Source organism: Kwoniella newhampshirensis, chromosome 1 (assembly GCF_039105145.1).
Source record: "Kwoniella newhampshirensis strain CBS 13917 chromosome 1, whole genome shotgun sequence".
In the NCBI taxonomy this organism is placed as follows: Eukaryota; Fungi; Basidiomycota; class Tremellomycetes; order Tremellales; family Cryptococcaceae; genus Kwoniella; species Kwoniella newhampshirensis.
Genome location: NC_089955.1, coordinates 355,268 through 373,768, shown reverse-complemented (window position 1 = coordinate 373,768; position 18,501 = coordinate 355,268). Strand labels below are relative to the sequence as shown.

At 51.4% G+C, this 18,501-nt stretch overlaps 6 protein-coding genes across 6 annotated transcripts; 3 read left to right on the top strand and 3 right to left on the bottom strand.

The window, feature by feature from the left end:
* Positions 1-49: 49 nt before the first annotated feature.
* Positions 50-2,095, bottom strand: IAR55_000148 (5-aminolevulinic acid synthase; the record flags this gene model as incomplete). Its single annotated transcript, XM_066943285.1, has 4 exons — positions 50-1,331; positions 1,384-1,530; positions 1,594-1,760; positions 1,868-2,095. 4 exons carry the CDS (start codon positions 2,093-2,095, stop codon positions 50-52), a joined length of 1,824 nt encoding a protein of 607 aa, XP_066805827.1.
* A 585-nt stretch (positions 2,096-2,680) lies between these two features.
* Positions 2,681-5,518, top strand: IAR55_000147 (uncharacterized protein; the record flags this gene model as incomplete). Its single annotated transcript, XM_066943284.1, has 7 exons — positions 2,681-3,179; positions 3,252-3,624; positions 3,684-4,085; positions 4,157-4,464; positions 4,531-5,033; positions 5,099-5,319; positions 5,398-5,518. The coding sequence occupies 7 exons, from the start codon at positions 2,681-2,683 to the stop codon at positions 5,516-5,518; spliced, it is 2,427 nt and encodes an 808-aa protein (XP_066805826.1).
* A 216-nt stretch (positions 5,519-5,734) lies between these two features.
* IAR55_000146 (uncharacterized protein) lies at positions 5,735-7,092 on the bottom strand (the record flags this gene model as incomplete). Its single annotated transcript, XM_066943283.1, has 8 exons — positions 5,735-5,761; positions 5,815-5,868; positions 5,942-6,012; positions 6,118-6,490; positions 6,542-6,582; positions 6,664-6,760; positions 6,828-6,908; positions 6,979-7,092. 8 exons carry the CDS (start codon positions 7,090-7,092, stop codon positions 5,735-5,737), a joined length of 858 nt encoding a protein of 285 aa, XP_066805825.1.
* Positions 7,093-9,860: 2,768 nt separating this feature from the next.
* On the top strand, positions 9,861-12,490 carry IAR55_000145 (uncharacterized protein; the record flags this gene model as incomplete). Its single annotated transcript, XM_066943282.1, has 14 exons — positions 9,861-10,064; positions 10,159-10,584; positions 10,646-10,714; positions 10,778-10,953; positions 11,010-11,106; positions 11,157-11,213; positions 11,266-11,342; positions 11,391-11,474; positions 11,535-11,706; positions 11,761-11,791; positions 11,849-11,966; positions 12,026-12,105; positions 12,161-12,255; positions 12,314-12,490. The coding sequence occupies 14 exons, from the start codon at positions 9,861-9,863 to the stop codon at positions 12,488-12,490; spliced, it is 1,863 nt and encodes a 620-aa protein (XP_066805824.1).
* Positions 12,491-12,826: 336 nt separating this feature from the next.
* IAR55_000144 (uncharacterized protein) lies at positions 12,827-15,268 on the top strand (the record flags this gene model as incomplete). Its single annotated transcript, XM_066943281.1, has 12 exons — positions 12,827-12,986; positions 13,124-13,416; positions 13,491-13,563; positions 13,627-13,843; positions 13,907-14,001; positions 14,063-14,177; positions 14,243-14,337; positions 14,393-14,421; positions 14,478-14,539; positions 14,596-14,687; positions 14,747-14,885; positions 14,953-15,268. 12 exons carry the CDS (start codon positions 12,827-12,829, stop codon positions 15,266-15,268), a joined length of 1,686 nt encoding a protein of 561 aa, XP_066805823.1.
* Positions 15,269-15,633: 365 nt separating this feature from the next.
* Positions 15,634-17,894, bottom strand: IAR55_000143 (uncharacterized protein; the record flags this gene model as incomplete). The annotated part of the gene is made up of 4 exons (XM_066943280.1): positions 15,634-16,060; positions 16,116-16,596; positions 16,656-17,384; positions 17,444-17,894. 4 exons carry the CDS (start codon positions 17,892-17,894, stop codon positions 15,634-15,636), a joined length of 2,088 nt encoding a protein of 695 aa, XP_066805822.1.
* Positions 17,895-18,501: the final 607 nt, after the last annotated feature.

The window sequence follows — 18,501 nt, the reverse complement described above, 5'->3', positions numbered from 1 at the left end:
CTAATCGAAGCACTCCTTCTTGCTACTACTGCACCTCCATAGATCATCCTTAGGCAGAGATGCTTAAAGCGGGTCCTGCCTCTGCTCCAAGTAGGTGAGTCAACCTCTTTTGGGCGACCTCGACCGCCTCACCCCTAACAAAACCCTTCTCCCCTTCAGCCAGCCTGACTGGGGCAGAACCATCCTCCAACCCAAGATGCTTGTCCTTCCAGATCGGTTCAACAGTAGGTGCATTCTCCATTCCGACACCGGCACGACCACCAGCTGTCTTCCAATCCTTGATTCGCTTGAGATTGAGCTTGTTGAACACCGCATCGATCGAGCTGACGAGATGAGCGATCTGCTCAGTGGTGTGACCCGGAGTAGGGGTGATTCGAAGTCGCTCTTCTCCGACAGCAACGGTGGGATAGTTGATCGACTGGACATAGATCTTGTGTTTGGCAAGCAACATATCGGAAGCCTCCTTGGCAAGAGCAGCATCACCGACGAGCACAGGGATGATGTGACTTGGGTTGGGAACAACAGGGATGTCAAGGCCGTTCAACTGTCGCTTGACTTCACGAGTATTGAGTTGTTGGAGGCGACGGTCGCCCATAAACTCTCGTTGATAGGCGATTGAAGCTTGCGCACCGGCCACTACAGCAGGGGGAAGAGAGGTCGTGAAGATAAAGCCGGGGGCGTATGACCGGACGACGTCGACGAGATCGGAAGATCCGGCGATGTATCCACCGACAACTCCGTAGGCCTTTCCAAGAGTACCAGTGATGATATCGATTCGATCCATCACGCTTCCCTTTACAGGTTCGGACGACTCCTTAGTGGCGATGTGACCCTCGTAGTCGAGGTGCTCAGCGACACCTGCACCGTTGGGACCATACATGCCCACAGCGTGGACTTCGTCAAGGAATGTAATAGCACCGTACTTGTCGGCAAGGTCGCAGATCGTTTCAATGGGAGCGACACTTCCACACATGGAGTACACACTCTCGAATGCAATAAGCTTCGGTGTTTCCTTTGGCACAGCCTTCAGTTTGGCTTCAAGGTCGGCCATATCGTTATGCTTGAAGATGACCTTCTTCGCACCAGAGTGTCGAATACCTTGAATCATTGATGCGTGGTTACTCGAATCGGAGAAAACGACACACCCGGGTAACTTCGCGCCGATCGTGGCAAGACAGGCATCGTTGGCCACATAGCACGATGAGAACACTAGTGCTGCTTGTTTGCGATGGAGCGACGCAAGCTCGTCCTCCAGAGATAAGTGTAAAGCTCCGTTACCGGCGATGTTTCGTGTTCCACCTGCTCCCGCTCCGTATCGATCGAGCGTGCGTCTGGACAAAGGTCAGCTTTGTCAGTCACCAGAAGTGGGAGGAGAAGACTCACTTCATCGTCTTGAGTACCACTGGGTTCTTGCTCATTCCTAAATAATCGTTCGAACACCAAACATCAACCTCGTCCTTGGTACTCGCTGTATGGGCGACCGGGAACTTGGCGGCAAGTCGATTGATGTTATTGAAATACCGGTACGATCTGGCAGGGAAAAGGCAATGCGATCAGCACGTAGGCTCGTGGTAGGGCTAGTAAACCACTCACTTATCCTTATGTTTCTTCTCTAGCTCAGTCTCGTAAAAGCGCTGATAATCGAAGATTCCACCGGCTTGTGCATCTCGCTGAGCTTTGGTCGCCACTTCCTGAGCAGCCTTGGCATGAGGACACTTGGCTGCCTCAGCACTTGCAGGGTTGAAGGTGACATTCTTTTGCTGCGATCATGATGAATAATGTCAGGACACAAGAACAATCGATATATCTGACCTGGGCGGCGGGTCGAGTAGATTCGCCCTTGATCTAGATCGTGAGATCTACTCACCTTGTGAATCTCTTCAACCTCCCTGTTCCCGGCCACACTGGCATAGGTCCTAGCTGCGGATATACCAGCGAGTTTGGGACCCATCATGGGACAGGTCATCGCTTTGGCTGTGAGGGAAGAGACATTGTGGGCAGTCGTGGTCGTTGCGAGGTTTCGGAGCGATCCAGCTGTTGCATGGCCCAAAAAGGGACAAACTCCAGAGTATCTCAAGAGCGAGGTAACTTGCATCCTTGTGAGTCGAAGATGAGTGATCGGAGGTTGAGAGATTCAGACAGAAGAGGTTTGACCCGGGTGATGCTTACAGCTGACGAGGTGGTGAGCGATGAGTATTCTTGAAGAGTGAGATTTGAGATCTCAAGGAGTGGTGTCGTTACTGTGTCTGGTGATTGACTCTGAACTTTGCCCTGAGGAAAAACGCCGACCCAATCAAAGGCCGACCAAAGCGAAATGATTCTCCAGATTGGCATCGACTCATCGCACAACACACAATGCATGCAGCACACACATGAGGGTGTGGCTGATCTCTATGCATGCAGTACAATAAGGGGTGCGGTTGAAGCCCTCCTATGCATTGTAAACGGTGGTCCAAATATCGTACGTATACTTGTACCACGATGAAGCCAGCGTAGGCAGCTTAGCGCCACTCAGTTGGCCACGTTGTGTGGCACTAACCCATATCCACGTGACCAGATAGTTCAGTCTCAAAAGTCCATGTCCACGAGCGTCAACAGACACCAAGATGGTGTATTTTTCGAGTGAAGACCTTTGGTGACAAGACATCGCTCAATTCACACCTTATCATTCCCTTGCAGAATGAGGATTGAGCCTGCCTACGTATCTGTAGGCTCCAATCGAGCTTCGTCTTGTGCAGCGTCGACCTCATCTGGTACCCTCGCCTACGGAGCCAGCAAGTTCGTTGCTCTCTGGTCCACCGACTCGACTTCCACGCCTGTCATCAAAGCGACTCTTCCTGGTCACAAAGGTCAGGTAACGACCGTGAAGCTTCTCTCAGGAAATAGGATAGTGAGCGGCGACACGTCTGGAGAAGTCAGAATCTGGAAGAGTGCAGATGAGGAAGCAACTTGGGAATGTGAAGTGAGCTGGGAGGCCCACAAAGGCGCTTCAGTCTCGGCAATGGGGGCGGTGGCAGACCCTGAGCAGGGCTTCATGAGTGACAAGATTATCACGGGAGGCTCTGATGCGATGGTGAAGCTTTGGAGTGTCGGGAGTAAGGTGGAAGAAGTCCAGAAGATCGATCTAAAAGGGAAATTACCGTTGGATCTGGAAGTGGGCTATCTTCCAAATTCATCCGGTGAGCTTCCTAACCCTCGATGACTCTGGTTGAATAGAGTTGTAGCTGACAGATCCCCTTCGATTATGGTAGCTCCGGTCCTTGCTCTGGGTTGCACAGACCGTCGAATTCAAATATGGACCTTACGAGGGGAATGTTTCACCCATTCGCTCTCGTTAGAAGGTCACGAAGATTGGGTTCGATGTCTTTCCTTCACCTCATACCCCTCTACTTCTTCCTCCTCGAGCGGCAGGGATCTGCTACTAGCCTCTGGATCTCAAGATAACTTTGTCCGACTATGGCGTGTATCTCCTGTCGAGGCCGAAGCTGCAGCTCAGGAAGAGAAAGAGAAAGAAGAGACTTTGGATCTGCTGGATGACTTTGAGAGAAGATTAGCGGGAGAGGCGGGTGGGAATGTGCAGATCTCAACCAAGGCTCATGTCGTCTCGGTACAAGATGGGGACAAGTGAGTGGACCTGCATCCCACTGCTTCCCTGCTCCAGCTGAATCGGTCATATCACTCAGGTTACTACGCTATAACATAATCCTCGAGGCACTGCTAGTAGGGCACGAAGCGGGTCTCACCAATGTCCATTGGTCCCCTCACTCACCCTCGCCACTTCTCCTCTCATCTGCGACCGATAACTCCTTGATCATCTGGGCCCCCTCGGCATCTTCAACATCTGCAGACGGTATTTGGGTGCCTGAGCACAGATTTGGCGCTATTGGCGGTCGAGGACTATCCTTTTATGGGGCCATCTGGGGTAAAGATGGTCAAAGCGTTCTGGCTGCAGGTTGGAATGGTGGATGGGAGAAATGGGCGGAGGAGGAAGGTGTGTGGGAGGTCAAGAAAGGCTTAAATGGGCATTTCGGTCCGGTTCAAAGTGTCACTTGGGATCAACGAGGGGAATACCTGCTTTCGGTGTCGTGAGTACAGTTATACTGCCCTATTCAAGTGGTTGTAAATGTACATCTCAATACATTTGTTCATACGTTAGGTCGGACCAAACATCGCGAATCCATGCGGAATGTTCGCTGCCGTTGTCCTCGAAGTCCGTCTGGGCTGAAATTGCCCGTCCTCAGATACATGGATACGACATGACGGACGTTGCTTTCATAACTCCGCTTCGATTCGTGAGCAGCGCGGACGAGAAGGTAGCAAGGGTTTTCGATGCTCCGGAGGGCTTTGTTCAGTCTCTGAGAACGTTGGGTGTGACGAAAAGGGACGACATTGCAGAGGGCTCCAGTCGGCCCAAGGGCGCTACCGTGCCGCCTCTAGGTCTCTCTAACAGAGCACTGCAGAAGGGTCAGCTATTGTACAGCACTATCTGAAGCGAATCCGAGCTGACGCCTATTACCTTTGCTAATCTAGCACCAGTCGACGGTGACGCCGTCGAAAAACAAGGTCAAAACGAAGCCATCATTTCTATTTCCCACATCCTCACTACCCTTCCCACCGAGGAGGAGCTGGCAACTTCCACCTTATGGCCAGAGATTGAAAAGGTTTACGGGCACGGATATGAACTTGTCTGCGTCGCATCTTCTCATGCTGGAGATGTGATAGCCACAGCTAGTAGAGCTACGAACGCAGAGCATGCTGTTGTGCGAATAGTATCTACGACCGACTGGGAGCTCATTGGAGAACCGCTCAGTGGACACAGTCTGACAATCACCCGAATATGTTTTAGTGAAGATGATAAGCGGATATTGACAAGTTCAAGAGATAGAGGATGGAGATTGTTTGGGAAGAAAGAGGTCGGGGAAGGGTATGAACGTCTGGCTGGGGACGAAAAGGCGCATGCTAGGATGGTCTTAGATTGTTGCTGGGCAGATGAAAGTGGCAATCTGTTCGCTACAGCCTCTAGAGATAGAACAGTGAGTGCGATAGAAAGAAACAGCGGTTCGAATGCACGGCATATATTGACTCCCTTTCCGTGCAGGTCAAATTGTGGACAGCTAGCGTGGCCGACGGATCGCAATGGACAGCAGCTCACATCATCAAATTAACGGAAGCGGCCACAGCGGTGGACATGATATCTACCGGTCAGAGTGGAGTGTACATCCTAGGCGCCGGTACGGAAAGCGGATCCATCTCGATCTATTCGGTGTCAGTCACCTCGGAGGCAGTGAGCGCGCAATTGCTAGTGACCATCGATCCAAGGTATGTTTCAGCACCCCTGTCCTTTCCCCAACAACTCTGAATCGAATCGAACACTGATGGACGATCTTGTCGTCGTAGCATCTCCCATGTGGATGACGTGAACAGACTTGCGTGGAGAAGATCGGCAGAAGGAGAGTTACTACTAGCGAGCTGTAGCGACGATAGGAGTGTGAGAGTGTTCAATGTGCTTCTGTCGTAATCCAAATAATTCCAGCATTGTGAGCGTTGGTCGGCGGAGGATTGATTTCGTGGCCGTGACGGACGGTGAACGATGGCCCGGATCATGCAATGTACCATACATAACTTATATATACCATGCACGATGACATGACCCCGATATTTGCTGTTACGAAGAAAGCAGAGTAAATTATCCATAACTAAGGTTCAGACGGGCCAGCTTAGATCGATTTGGCTTCTAAGCGGACCCGTTCCAGGTGAGGTTCTGCGTTGCCAAAGACCGGTCAGCTGGAGCATCAGGAAATCCTGTCGACTCACTTCAGGATGAGGGGCGTAAAGCCACAAATTTCTATACTTGGGCCCAAAAACGAACTATATAGAAGGTCAGCCCATGCTCTTTCTCTTGTGACACGATGACAGTGCCAAGGACGATGGGGAGACCTACAGGCAAAAGAACCCGTCGGAGGATCCAAGGCAAGGGTATAAGCTGTTTGCAGATATCCATAGGAGCGCTCGCTAGCGAATCAACTCCGATGTCAGCTTCGTCATTCAGGCCGGGTCAAATATCAAACATGTTTGGGAGGGAATCCGTCGGAGTAGACTTAGATCGATGTGACTCACTGTAAGCTGCGCACAAGAACCACGAAGGATTGTAAGACTTGTAATCTTTTTCGACCGAGCTCATGATCTCTTTCAACACTCCTTGGCCCACTTTCTCGATCAACTCTGGAGCGAGTGTAGATATTTCCGCACCCAGATGCTTCACAAGGGGGAAAACAAAAGAGGCCATGTGTCGTCGGAAGGCGATCGGATCAAAGGGCTTTTCGAGGTCGAGATCGGGGTATTGCGACATGTCGAGATGGTCGTCTTTGGGCTCAGGGATTGGTGATGGGTCAATAACGAGTCGGGATCGTTGATAACGGACGTAATGCCATCCGGCGTGAAGGGGCGTTTCGAAGGTATGATGCTCTTCGATGTTTCGCAGCCAGATATCCTATCTCGACACGGTCAAGACAGTCCAGCTGAGGGAATGATGACCGCTTACATCGCCAGCCTTCTCAGACCAGGTTGGGAAGACATACTCCTCTGCAAATTAGGCAAGAGTGATGTCAGCCCACTTAGTTGTTACATCCTCAGATGTTAAATGTAGAACATCCGGCGACCTACCCTCGGTGCTGTGATGTTTGTACACCTGGAAGAAGCTGATGTCGGCATATCCGAGGTAGTTGATAAGGTCCTTGTTCTCGACGGCCCAATCAGCGTACTGTTACAGTAGGGTTAGCCTTCAGATGGCTCGTTGCCGTCGGTGATTCTTGTTGCTTTGCACTCGCCAGGTAAGTGTTCTCCAGAGACGCCATCAGGAACAAGTGGACGTGCGGCATCTCCCATTGAGGTCGATCGCTCCACTTTGGCTGGATACGAGCACAACCTGTCAGCGTGATCGACCGAGACGAGGCTCGAAATCCGTTGAGGACGACTAACAGGTATAGTACCCGCACCCATCTGCCTGAGATACGCGATGACATCTTGATACTCCTTGGTCCGGAATGGCGAGTCCGACGGATGGTCTGGACGAGGATGAGGTCGGACTGCCATCGTCGGTCGTATCTCCTTTGCCTGTGATGAAGAGTTGTGTACTCTCTGTAGAAAGGGAAGACAAGAGAAGCGAGATCGCAACCTTGTGGTTGGTTGATATGTATATATCTGCCATACTCTTATCGTTCACGATTTTAAAAATACAACCCTGATTCCGACCGCATCCCCGAAATCATCCTCCTCCTTCCTCTGACTTGGCCAAGCAGTCTTTTCGCCAAAATCACTTTGCTTCGCCTCAAAGCTATGCTCATGTTGCGATGCCGATGCCGATGCAACAAAAGTTGAGCCCTTGAGGGGAAGCGCAATTTCAGATTGGATCTGGTCGGTCGGCTGAATGCGACGTTTGAGCCTGGCGGATCAAGGAACACTATTCTCTGAAACGTGCCATCATTTCATCTTGGCAGGGCTTTGATTCCGAGGCAATATTAGATAAGCTCCGACCTATATATAGATGCAAGCTTCAGGTGTCCGACTTCTACTTGAAGGCGATGATAGTGCTTGAACAAAGCATTGGAAACAGTCAACCGATCGCCACGATGTCGAGAGGAACGCTGACTCGTGAATACCGGCGTTGTCAAACCGGCACTGAGCGACTCAACGATCTGACAACCACAGCCAAGCGGACGAGCAGATCGGGCATGTGAGGGGGAACAAAGCGTAGTATGTTCGCATAGATACAGCGTGGCGGACCGATATTACCTGGAAATACAAGGTCCTGCATGCCTTGTGCGAACAGCTACGATATACTGCGGAAGTGTATCCTTTTGGCAAATGCTGAAGGGCGGGATCGAGAGCTCTCAGCCTGGTATGCTTCATCTGCTTGAGCGCTGACTCACTCAAGCGTATGCCCCTTGTTCGTAAAAGATGTGGTTATCAATACTCTTTGTCGACTGTGGCTAAAGGCTGAGGTGAAGCACTAGCCGCCGAGCATGTATCCGGGATGTGCATGTGGCTCACGGTGAATGTCTACTGGGCTAGCGAAGAAACTCGCCAGCCCCCAATGGCACCTCACAACATCAATAGCCTCTCTGGCAATTTTGGCTGGACGGACAGAGATCAGTCATGAATGTCGTCAGTCACAGCAAGCAAAACGATCCCGGTGACACATGAATAAGCTGAAGAGAGAAGAACCCCAACACAGAAGAAGAAGAAGAAACGGATTCGAGTTGTTGACCTTTGTGCCGTTCCGATCGTGGTCAAGGCCGCGTATATTTCATCAGTTGCGGCGAGACAGGTAAAGGATTCTCTCGAGACGTAGCACTATAGGTCTGTTCAACTGGATAAGATCTTGATCATTCTAGTCATTTGAGTGAGTAGCCTGTGATCCTCCTACGAGTCAAAGACGCTGCCGAGGCACGCTTGGATCCTGTAGTATATCCTAATTTCCACAGCAGGGGCCTCGAAAGCAAACGGCCCAGAGCAGGATCATGGTGACGATGCGGCTATGATGAGTCCTCCTCGTCTGACCGATGTTTCTGAGTGTAGATGATGCAGCGGACGAGCAGCACTTCTCCTGGGACAAGTCTGGCAGTTGCGTTGATTTTCTAGTCTCCAGTAAACGGCAAAACACTTCGGTTTGCGATGGCCAGACAAATGTCAGATGTGGCACACAATCCAAAAGATGGGTTGAGGGTCAGAATTGGGCCGATATCCCCACAAATGGGAATGCAATCCGCGACACAACGCTCTACACATACATGCCAGTCCATACGAGCAGTTCACAAACTGCAACAAAAACCCCAAAGTATATAATATGGCGGACCCGTCGGTTTGGGATGACTTGATGCTCCGAGTGGTTAAGGGGTGGGACTTGAACGGTTTTCGGCTTTTCTGTCGATGTAACACCCTTAGAAATCCCATGTCGAAAGACGCGCAGGTTCGAACCCTGCTCAAGTCGTGTCGATCTTTTTGATGGACCAACTGGTTCGGAGGACTGGCATGCACGATGTGTCGAGTTTTTGAGTCGAAAGGAGCAGGATTGAGCGAGAAAAGACGGTTTGAAAATGGTGCCACAGTCAGCGAGAGGAGGTGCCACATCGAGGTTTGACGCGGGGGAATTTGATCCCGTAGCCTTGTCTTTGTGATGGTGACTATGCCACCTAGTTGTCTTTCGCCTGACTGCATGTTCGCGCTACTGAAACCGACATGAAGGGATAGGTGTCTGGTCACACTGCGACTGCACGGACGGCATGCAAGGAGTGATGTTGTTTGAATAATCAAAATACCGCACAGCTGGCAAGATATGACAATTACTGTCGAGCATAGCAAACAAGGTATGAAAATTTGTAGAATCCGCAGAATAATGGACCCCTTGACGGTGGCCTTCGTCCTAGTGATACTCCTGGTCGTCGATCGCCTCAGCGTGACATGAAGCAGGCACGCTCGATGAACAGGTAGAATGTGCTTTGTGGCAATTGGTTCACTCGATTCATCCTGCCTCAGTAGGCTCAAACCCTGCTCAAGTCTTGCCAACAACCTAGTATGGAGCCCCGCAACCACCATTCAGTCGGTAGAAGAGTCATTACCGACCGCTCGCAATCTCCTTTGTAACTTATCTGACTTTGACTCGTTGCGTACATCGACTCGTTGCGTTCAGTCTCAGGTCCAGACCGCCATACGCCATACGCCGATCGACTCGAATCTTGGTCATAACACGAACGCTCTCCGTAGTCAATCGTAAAACATATATACATAACCACTACCGGGGCGCCCTCGCGTCGATCGACTTTGCCACCCAACATCAGCCCTCCACTTCCTCATCGATAACGATGACCACCCTGAAATCATTCCAGGCTGAGATCGAAGCGATCTCTCACGAGAAGCAGAAACTAGCTATCAAAGAAGCTAGGGAGCTGCATGCGGCCGCAGAACTGGCCAGACATCATACAAAGATTCCTGTGGGGAAAAAGGATCCTGTCTTGGAGGTCAAGGTGAAAGAGGATGCCGAGGAGGTCAAAGAGGCGACAATTGAGGTGAGTCCCCAAATGCTGACGAAGGAGAGACTCCCCAGTACTGTCCAGTATTACATGGTATGAGCGCTGTGTTGATAACCGCTTCTGCCTTCAGGAGCTCATCTTGACGGAGGGAAGTGTCGATGAGTTACAATCGAGATTAGCGACCTCCCTACTGAAAGGCCATGGGGAGTATCTCATCCCTCTTGGCGCACATCCCTCTCCGATACACAAGTACAATCCGCCGGTCCCTGCTATCGAGCCTGTACCTACTGTTGGCATGGTGATCACCGCCGGCGAGCTAGACAGCGCAGTCGGAAGATTAAAAGATGCTTGTCAAGCTCTCAATGCAGAGCTGAACGAGATGTACAGGGTGGACGAGGACGGACGATCGTATGGGTGTTGGCTGGTCAGACTGACACCGAGAGGCGTGGAGGAGATCATGGAAGTCAGGGTGGCTGTGGTGGGCAATGTGGATGCGGGGAAGAGCACAACGTTAGGTGTCTTGACAAGAGGAGGTCTCGATGATGGTAGGGGAAAGGTGAGCATCGGCGTGCATCCGACGATTTTCGGCTCACGAAGCTCTCGGCTCTTGTTTTCAGGCTCGAGTCGCTCTGTTTCGACACCCTCACGAGATTGAGACGGGTCGTACTAGCTCTGTCGGTGGCGAGGTGAGCCTTCCATGCAATCAAATGGAGAAACAGGGAGCTTGGCTGACGAAGTCTCAATCTCAGATACTCGGCTTTTCACCCACTGGGCAACCTGTCATCCCTTCGTCGCACGCTGTTGATCCCTCGGACCCGCACGGTCACCCTTTGGCCGTCGCAAAGCGTGAGAAGCTAGGCTGGGAGGACATCTGCAAGAAAGCAGCCAAGGTGGTCAGCTTCATCGATCTGGCAGGACATGAGAGGTGAGCTACCAAGCAGCCAACAATCATGGAGCCCTAGCTTATCCGCTCGCTCGTAGATACTTCAAAACTACTTTATACGGTCTCAGCGGATGTGCACCCGACTATGTCATGTTGATGGTTGGAGGGAATGCGGGATTGATTGGAATGTCGAAGGTCAGTCGATTGGTCCGATACATGACATCCATACTTACATGGACGCACAGGAACACCTCGGCGTAGCGTTGGCACTCAACGTACCTATAGCAGTCTGTGTGACGAAGGTATGTACGTTTATCCTGAATCGTGACGTTGCAGCTGATGGCGTGATGAAAGATTGATATGACGCCGCCGAACATTCTTGAGCAAACAGTAAACATGCTCACAAAGGTGTTGAGGAGCCCTGGATGCAGGTGAGGACAAACATCGAAGCGAATGATAGGGGCTAATAAAAAACTCAGACGAATACCAGTATTTGTGAACACGGCTCAGGAGGCGGTCGATTGTGCTCGATATCTAGGTCAACCACTGGGCTCGGCGGGAAGGTCAGTCACTTCGACACGCAATATGCTTAGCTGGTATTTGACACTGCTGTGACCTCGTAGATTATGTCCCATTTTCATGGTCTCAAACGTCTCTGGCCACAACCTCCCCATGCTGCGGACCTTCCTCAATTGTTTGCCTTCCTCCCAAACCGATGACAAATATGTTGTGGATGCGCCGTTCGAGTTCCAGATCAGTGATGTCTTTTCAGTACCATTCGTGGGGACTGTCGTCGTGAGTGAAGTGCTTCGAGACTCCCCAGACGGGCTGATAACGATCTCTACGCAGAGCGGCGTGATCACTGCTGGTACAATCCATGGTAAGCTTTCTGTTTTTGGGAGCGCTTACGAGTTCCAGCTGATGGGTGGCTTCTTAGCGAATGACGCCGTCCTTCTAGGCCCGGATTCAGTCGGGCAATTCATACCTACTGCAGTGAAGACGATTCAACGGAAAAGAGCGTCTGTGAACAGTGGCGAAGCTGGACAGAGCGTATCGTAAGTCTGATCGTTCGTGATCGCACTCCAGTTCGGGCCTGACATATCATCTATATCAGCTTCGCTCTCAAGCGGATACGAAGAACGCAAGTAAGGAAGGGTATGGTTCTGATGGAGAAAACGGAGAATCCGCCAAAAGGCGAGTGCGACAGCAACCAACAATAATGTCCATCTGTACTGACGGGCACCTGTAGCTGTAAGACGTTTCGAAGGCATGGTCATGGTCCTTCACCACTCCTCGACAATCCAGCCAAAGTACCAAGCCATGATGCATTGCGGAGCCATACGGGTGAGTCGATGCCGCAAGACACCCGTTCCAGAGCGTGACACTGACGTCTGTCCTAAAGCAAACTGTCAAGATTATTTCTCTTGATCACCCCTCGGGTCTCATCAGAACAGGGGACAGGTCAAAAGTCGTCTTCGAGTTCATCAGCCATTCGGAGTTTTTGAAAGAGGGGCAGCTGATCTTATTGAGAGAGGCCAAAACGAAGGTGCTGGGTGTAGTGACGCGTATATTGGCTTAGTGCAGGATTGCATCGGGCTTGTTTATGAGCACAGTGCATGATTCATGTTCTCTCGTCGATGAAGTTGATGTTTAATGGCAGCATGCATGTGCGATGGGTTGTAAAAGCATAATGTCGTATGCTGTATACAGTGCCTGGGGGAGTTGTGAGACTGCGTGGTGAAACCGAACATCATTGCGTCATGGTCAATTTCAGTATGTTCATTCAAAGCTATACGTCTTTCTCACCCAATTCCTCATCCATCAACCATCATCATCATCATCATTTAGTCTTCTAAGCAGCTGTCAGACAGTCACTTAGCCCGTGTTCGCCTGCACCAAGACATCATCCGCAACAATGGCCGAACTCTCACCCCCGAGCAGGCCAACCTCCTCCCGCTCACGTTCAAGTCCACGACCCGACTTCAGTCGGAACAGCTCGTCTTTTGGGAGCTTTATGACGTTGACGAACCTTGAACGATATGGCGAGGATTGGGCAGGAGCCATGACTCTACTTGGTGAGCTGTCATTCGTTTCACACGTTTCCCATCCACCTTGTTGTTCCCTTTTCCCGGATTGCACTTTCATGTGTTCATACACGACAGAAGGAGATTAGACTGGGCAAGGATGGTCTGGTTGATCATTCATCATCCAGATGTGATCGAAACCTTCTTCGACTCTCGCCTAGATCTCTACGGTCGTCGGCTCAAAGCCCAATCCCACCGACTCAAATCAAGAGCCGTCGAACTCCTACCGAAAGGATTGAGAACACCCGCAGGAGGGGGAATATTGCTGGTGGAAGATGATATTGCCTACAACAAACAAGGCGGAGGAGAAGGGAGCAGGGACGTACGAGATAGGGCAGATAGCGGGAGTGGGAGTAAGGAGAGTGCGGAGAGAAAGTATAGAAAAGAAGTGGAGAGAGAAGTGGAGAGGATAAAAGTCAAGGTGAGCGAGCGAGCTTCGAAGCGGATCTGCTGCCCGTGGTGGTATGAATAAGCTCATACTTCGCCTCTTGTCAGCTCGCCGCAAAGGTCACACATCTCTCGGGTACTTGGCGATCTGCTCAGGTGGTCAGGACGAAGGAGAAAGCTTGTAAGTTCGGTATCATGTGCTTCACGGGTGGAGAAGTTGCGATCTAATCCACTCCCCATCTAGCATTCTTCTTCGGGGTCATGTCGCTCGCCTTCACCTGTCTTCTGTACGGTATGGCTCCCGAATGGATGCCATTCGCGTACACTGTTCAGAGCGCCTTCTACCTTCCCGTGAGAGCGTATACGTATAAGCGCAAAGCATGGCATTACTTCCTCTTCGGTGAGCTAGCAGTCTCGCAGTCTCCCGAGACTCAAGCTGACAATAATGACTTGCAGAGTGAGTAGCAAGCTGTTATATGAGGGGAGCAGAGGCCGAGGACCGTTGCTGACTGTCTTCTCGACAGCTTGTGCTATTTCGTTAATGCTTTGGACTTACTGTGGATATGGGTCTTCCCGTCATCAACAGTCTTGTTCATATGTTGCTACCTCCTTACATTGGGTAAGCTGTGAAGGTGTTCGTTGAAGTCCGATCCAGCTGACAATGGTACGTATCATTCCAGGGCCCCTTGCCAGCGCTATCATTACCTGGCGAAACTCGCTCGTGTTCCACTCTATGGATAAAGTCACAAGCATGTTCATTCACATCTACCCACCTATTGTCCTGACTATCATACGGTATGTAACCATTGCGTTGGACCCAATCATTCCTCAGGACAAGAGCTGATACACTCGTTCTGCAGACACGTGTACCCAAATGCCGAAGACAGGTACACCGGTCTCAAGCATGTTGACGATTACAAGTGGTATACAATGATCCTGCTAAGCGGAGTGCCGTGTGCGTACGAGTATCTTTTTCCGGCGTGCTCATGTTTTTGACAAACTTTGTACAGACATCTTATGGCAAGCTGCGTATTACAAGGTAAGTGTGGTCTGTTCTCGTCCCTAGTCTGCGCTGATCAAGTCTGGGCCTCGCAGTTCATCTCCATCGACCGGAAGTCAAAGATCGAATCGGGTCAACGAGAGAACAGTTTCCACTAGTATGTAATATGCTGTCGGGTCGTAACATTGCTCATAAACTCATTCTACCCTATAGCATGCTCAACGATAAGCGCGGACCGATAGGGAAAGCGCTGCAAGGCATCCGACCAGAACATCGAGAACAGTGGTTCATATTTGGGCAGCTCAGTAAGATACATCATTCGTTCTCGGTCTAGGTAATCCTGATCGGAAGCGATCGGTCGCAGTCTACAGCATCATCTTCATGATACCTCCCGCGGCCTTATACATCCACAGTCCGAGATCTAGCAGCGTATTCCTCATCACTATCTTCGCGGTGTCAGTATGGAACGGCGCTTCATTCTATGTGGAAGTTTTTGGAAGAAAGTAGGTCACAATTTGAAACGATGCCGTTTTCAGGCTTCGACCTCCTACTGACTATCGACTAATGCAGGTTCGAACGCGAGCTCGAAAGGCTTCGGAAAGAGATGGAACTTGCCTCGGCCACAGGCAGCACGACGTCGACCTCTTCCACAGCTCCACCTTCTCCGCCATCTCCATCATATACTGATGCGCAAGGTGAAGACGATGGCGATCACGAGCACTACCTCACAGATACAGCCGACGCGTTGGCCAACAGTCCATTGGTTCTGCCCGGAACGAATCAGAGTGCTTCGGAGCTGGAAGTCCCGGAAATGGTACTGGACCAGGCGCAGGAAGAGATTGCGAGTGACGGTGGGAATACGTTGAGGGCCAGGAGCAAGGCATAGAGTGTATTTTGTGTTTTGATGACAGACCTTGACGACTTTGATCACTCGGCTTGAGGGTTGTCCGTTCACGAGAATCGAATGAGCCAGAGTCATCTACGAGTATGGTACATCACTGACGCCATGATGCGGTGGGCAGGTGAGTGCCTAGTGGTTCCTCAAGCAAGTCCACACATTGTTGTGGCATACAAGAAGAAGAAGAAACAGTGCATGCCTGTCTAAGTCTGAATCATGAAAAGCGTCAAATCGACTAAACGGATGAAATGTACACAACGTAAGAACGTTCCGTTTGCACATCACTGTGTACCTGTATGTCCTCTACCCCTCTCTACTCTACAAATCCTTATAGGCCCTTATCGAATTCCCGATCACGCTGTGCAGGTCAATTCTGCCTTTTCGACCAAGGCCAGACCTGCACCGAGTGCCCAACCAAGTTCCACGCCCTTCAACTTCTTCTCCACCATCATTTCCCGCTCTGGTCCAAGCTCGTAGCCTAGACCGAGAAGAGCGTTCATGAATGTGAGATCAAGACAGTATTCAGGGCGGTCTTCCAACTCGGCCAAAGCGGTCGGGTTGTCCGCCCATCTCTTGGACCAGGTCGAAGGACCCGCACAGACGTCCTTGGCGATCTGGGTGAGCTCAGAGATGGGGAGGAGGGAATGGTCGGATGATGAGAGGAGAGGCTTGATTCGGTCAGTAAAGTAAGAAAGGGCGAGGAGTTGACCTCGAGGGAAAGTGTCCAGGAGAGAAGGTTGGTAAACACCGTTGAATGAACAAGGCTTGACCTCGCAGATGCTGTATTCACATCCATCAGCATCAGTCCCGATTTGACGAGGACGACTGCACTCACGCATCCTTGGCCATGACGAGCTCGACGACCCTGTTACAGGCCTCAAATCCGCCAGTCGCTCCGTGCATGGTGACGTTGACAGCAGCCCGTCCAGGAGGGTCAAGCTCGACTCGTCGGCTGGTACCCCTCGACAAGCAAGGGTTGGGAACCTCAACGCTCTCGCTGAGAGTCTCCCACTCAACCTCTCCTCGACCAAAGCTCCATGTGAACGCGACGAGGTTGTGGACGCTTCGTCTAGCTCGCATGAGTCCGTAGCCGAGGTAAGAGTGTTGGTAAAGGGTAAAGTCCTTGCCGCCAAAAGTGAGCTGGTACTTGTGTTCACCCTCGACAAGAGCTTGAGACGAGTCGGCAGGGAACTTGGGTTCGAAGACGATTTGAGTGGAGGCACCACCGAGATCCATCACGGCCAGCGTGTCGTCAGAGGTAGCACCCTCACCAATCTTGTTGAGCAGGTAGTTGGCAGTGATCCAGGCGTAGACGCCTGGCGACGAACATGTAATCAGTCATTGTTCTGGGAATATGATACGCTCAGACACCCACCCTCATCCTTGCCATCCATAATTTCCACAGACTTCTCGCCACCGACCGAGAACTCCCAGTTGGTTTCAAGCCTGTTCCTAACCTCATCAAGAATCGCCACGCTCTCTTGGACACCGAGCAATCTCAATCCAGCGGTCGCCTTGACCTCTACAGGGGTACATTTCCTCAGACTCTCGGGGACGACACGGTAGGCTTCTTCGAGGAGAGGATCGAGGGAGGCAGCCGCAGCTGTGGGGTCTCGCGCGAAAGCCGATAGACCCGGGTTGAGCATCTTGAAGGTCTCGTACTCAAGCTGAGGAGAAGGTCCACAGTTGTTGAACTTGTAGACGTGGATACGCGAACCTGTAGATCCAGCATCGATAGTGAGAGCGTATTGAACGATAGGCTTGTCCTCGGAGAAGGGAGTGGTACAAGCAGTGGTGGACGTGGCGTCGGGATCCTCCTCGAATGAAGTGGGCAGACCAGACTTCGAGTCCTTGTCATCTTCTTCCTCGTCAGAGACGTCGGTGAAATCCGCATCGGCTTCAGCAGCTCCCTTGGCCTCGTCCGAAGTGGGGTTGTGGGGATTGCCAGAGTCGATGGGGAGGATGTGAAGAGAAGACTCCTCATCGTCGTCGTCGTGAGCGTTGGGCTCGGCGATGTCGGAACCGATGGGACGGAAAGGGGGAGAAGAGTAGTCCACAACGTCACTGTCAGAGATCTCCTCGTCCAAGGCAGGAGTGTAGGTGTCTAGGCTGAAAGTCAGCGCGACGCGTCCTTTTCATCCCTCATCCTCGACAAAGACTCACTCTCATCATCCCAGACCGTGTCGCTAGCATAGCTAGATGGACTTCCATACGAATAGCCGAGACCGAGTAGGACAAGCACGATTGTACCTAACAGAGCCCATCTTCTCCACCCGGCCAAACCCCCTCCGGCCCTCTTACGAGCAGGAGCATTGGAAGAGGTGGGGAGAGGCGAATATTTCCGCGACGAAAACATCCTTGCTGCCGTTGAGATCTTTGGTGATGACGGCGTCTTGAGGTTCTTCTTCGCAGGAGACACGATCACACGTCGTCGGATCTGCGTCGGGGTACCTTGGTCGGACGGGGAAGAAGCTGATTCGGTTAGATTGGCGGTGAATGCACTTGACAGAGAGGTTGTTGAAGAAGCAGCTGTGGTACTAGCTGTCGTGGTGTTTGAAAGAGTGTCTGTTGTCTGAGATAGAGTGGGTGACAACGAGCGTTGGCGTGCAGGCATGCACGAGGGAAGTCCGTGATGTCAAGTGCGGTGACTATGCGTCTGAATCAAGGTGGAAAGGGGGAGAACGACGTGTCAAAGGGATGTCCGAGCGCAGTGCAGCGAAGTCGGAAGAGAAAACGCACCGTTTTAGCGCGTCGGAAGGTGAAGAACGTGAGTGTGTGTGTGTGTGACTGAATGGGAGGAGTTGAGATGAAAAGGATGGGGTGATGGATGGGATGACATCTGGATGAATTGGATGAGACGGGATAGAGTTGTCCAACTAATCACATTATCTTTCCCAGAACGTGTCCTGGTCTCAGGTTTTTACCCTCAACCAAATCTTGCCGTTCTCGGTAACAAAATCGACTGACCCCCAGCCGCTCGCAACGTTTCCATATTTGGCACATCTCGTGCATGATGATCTCTTATGGATCCGATGATGGAGGATCATGAAATGTACTACTGGTACAGAAGCGAAAAGGCCATGATTACCGAAGCGACGGAGAATGGAGGTGAGAAACACAACGAAAGTCGTCAAATGCTTAATGAACATAACCAATCACTCGATCAATCATCTCCGCCTTCCTCTCACGCCACACAGCTCGCCGTTGTCAACACCGTCGAA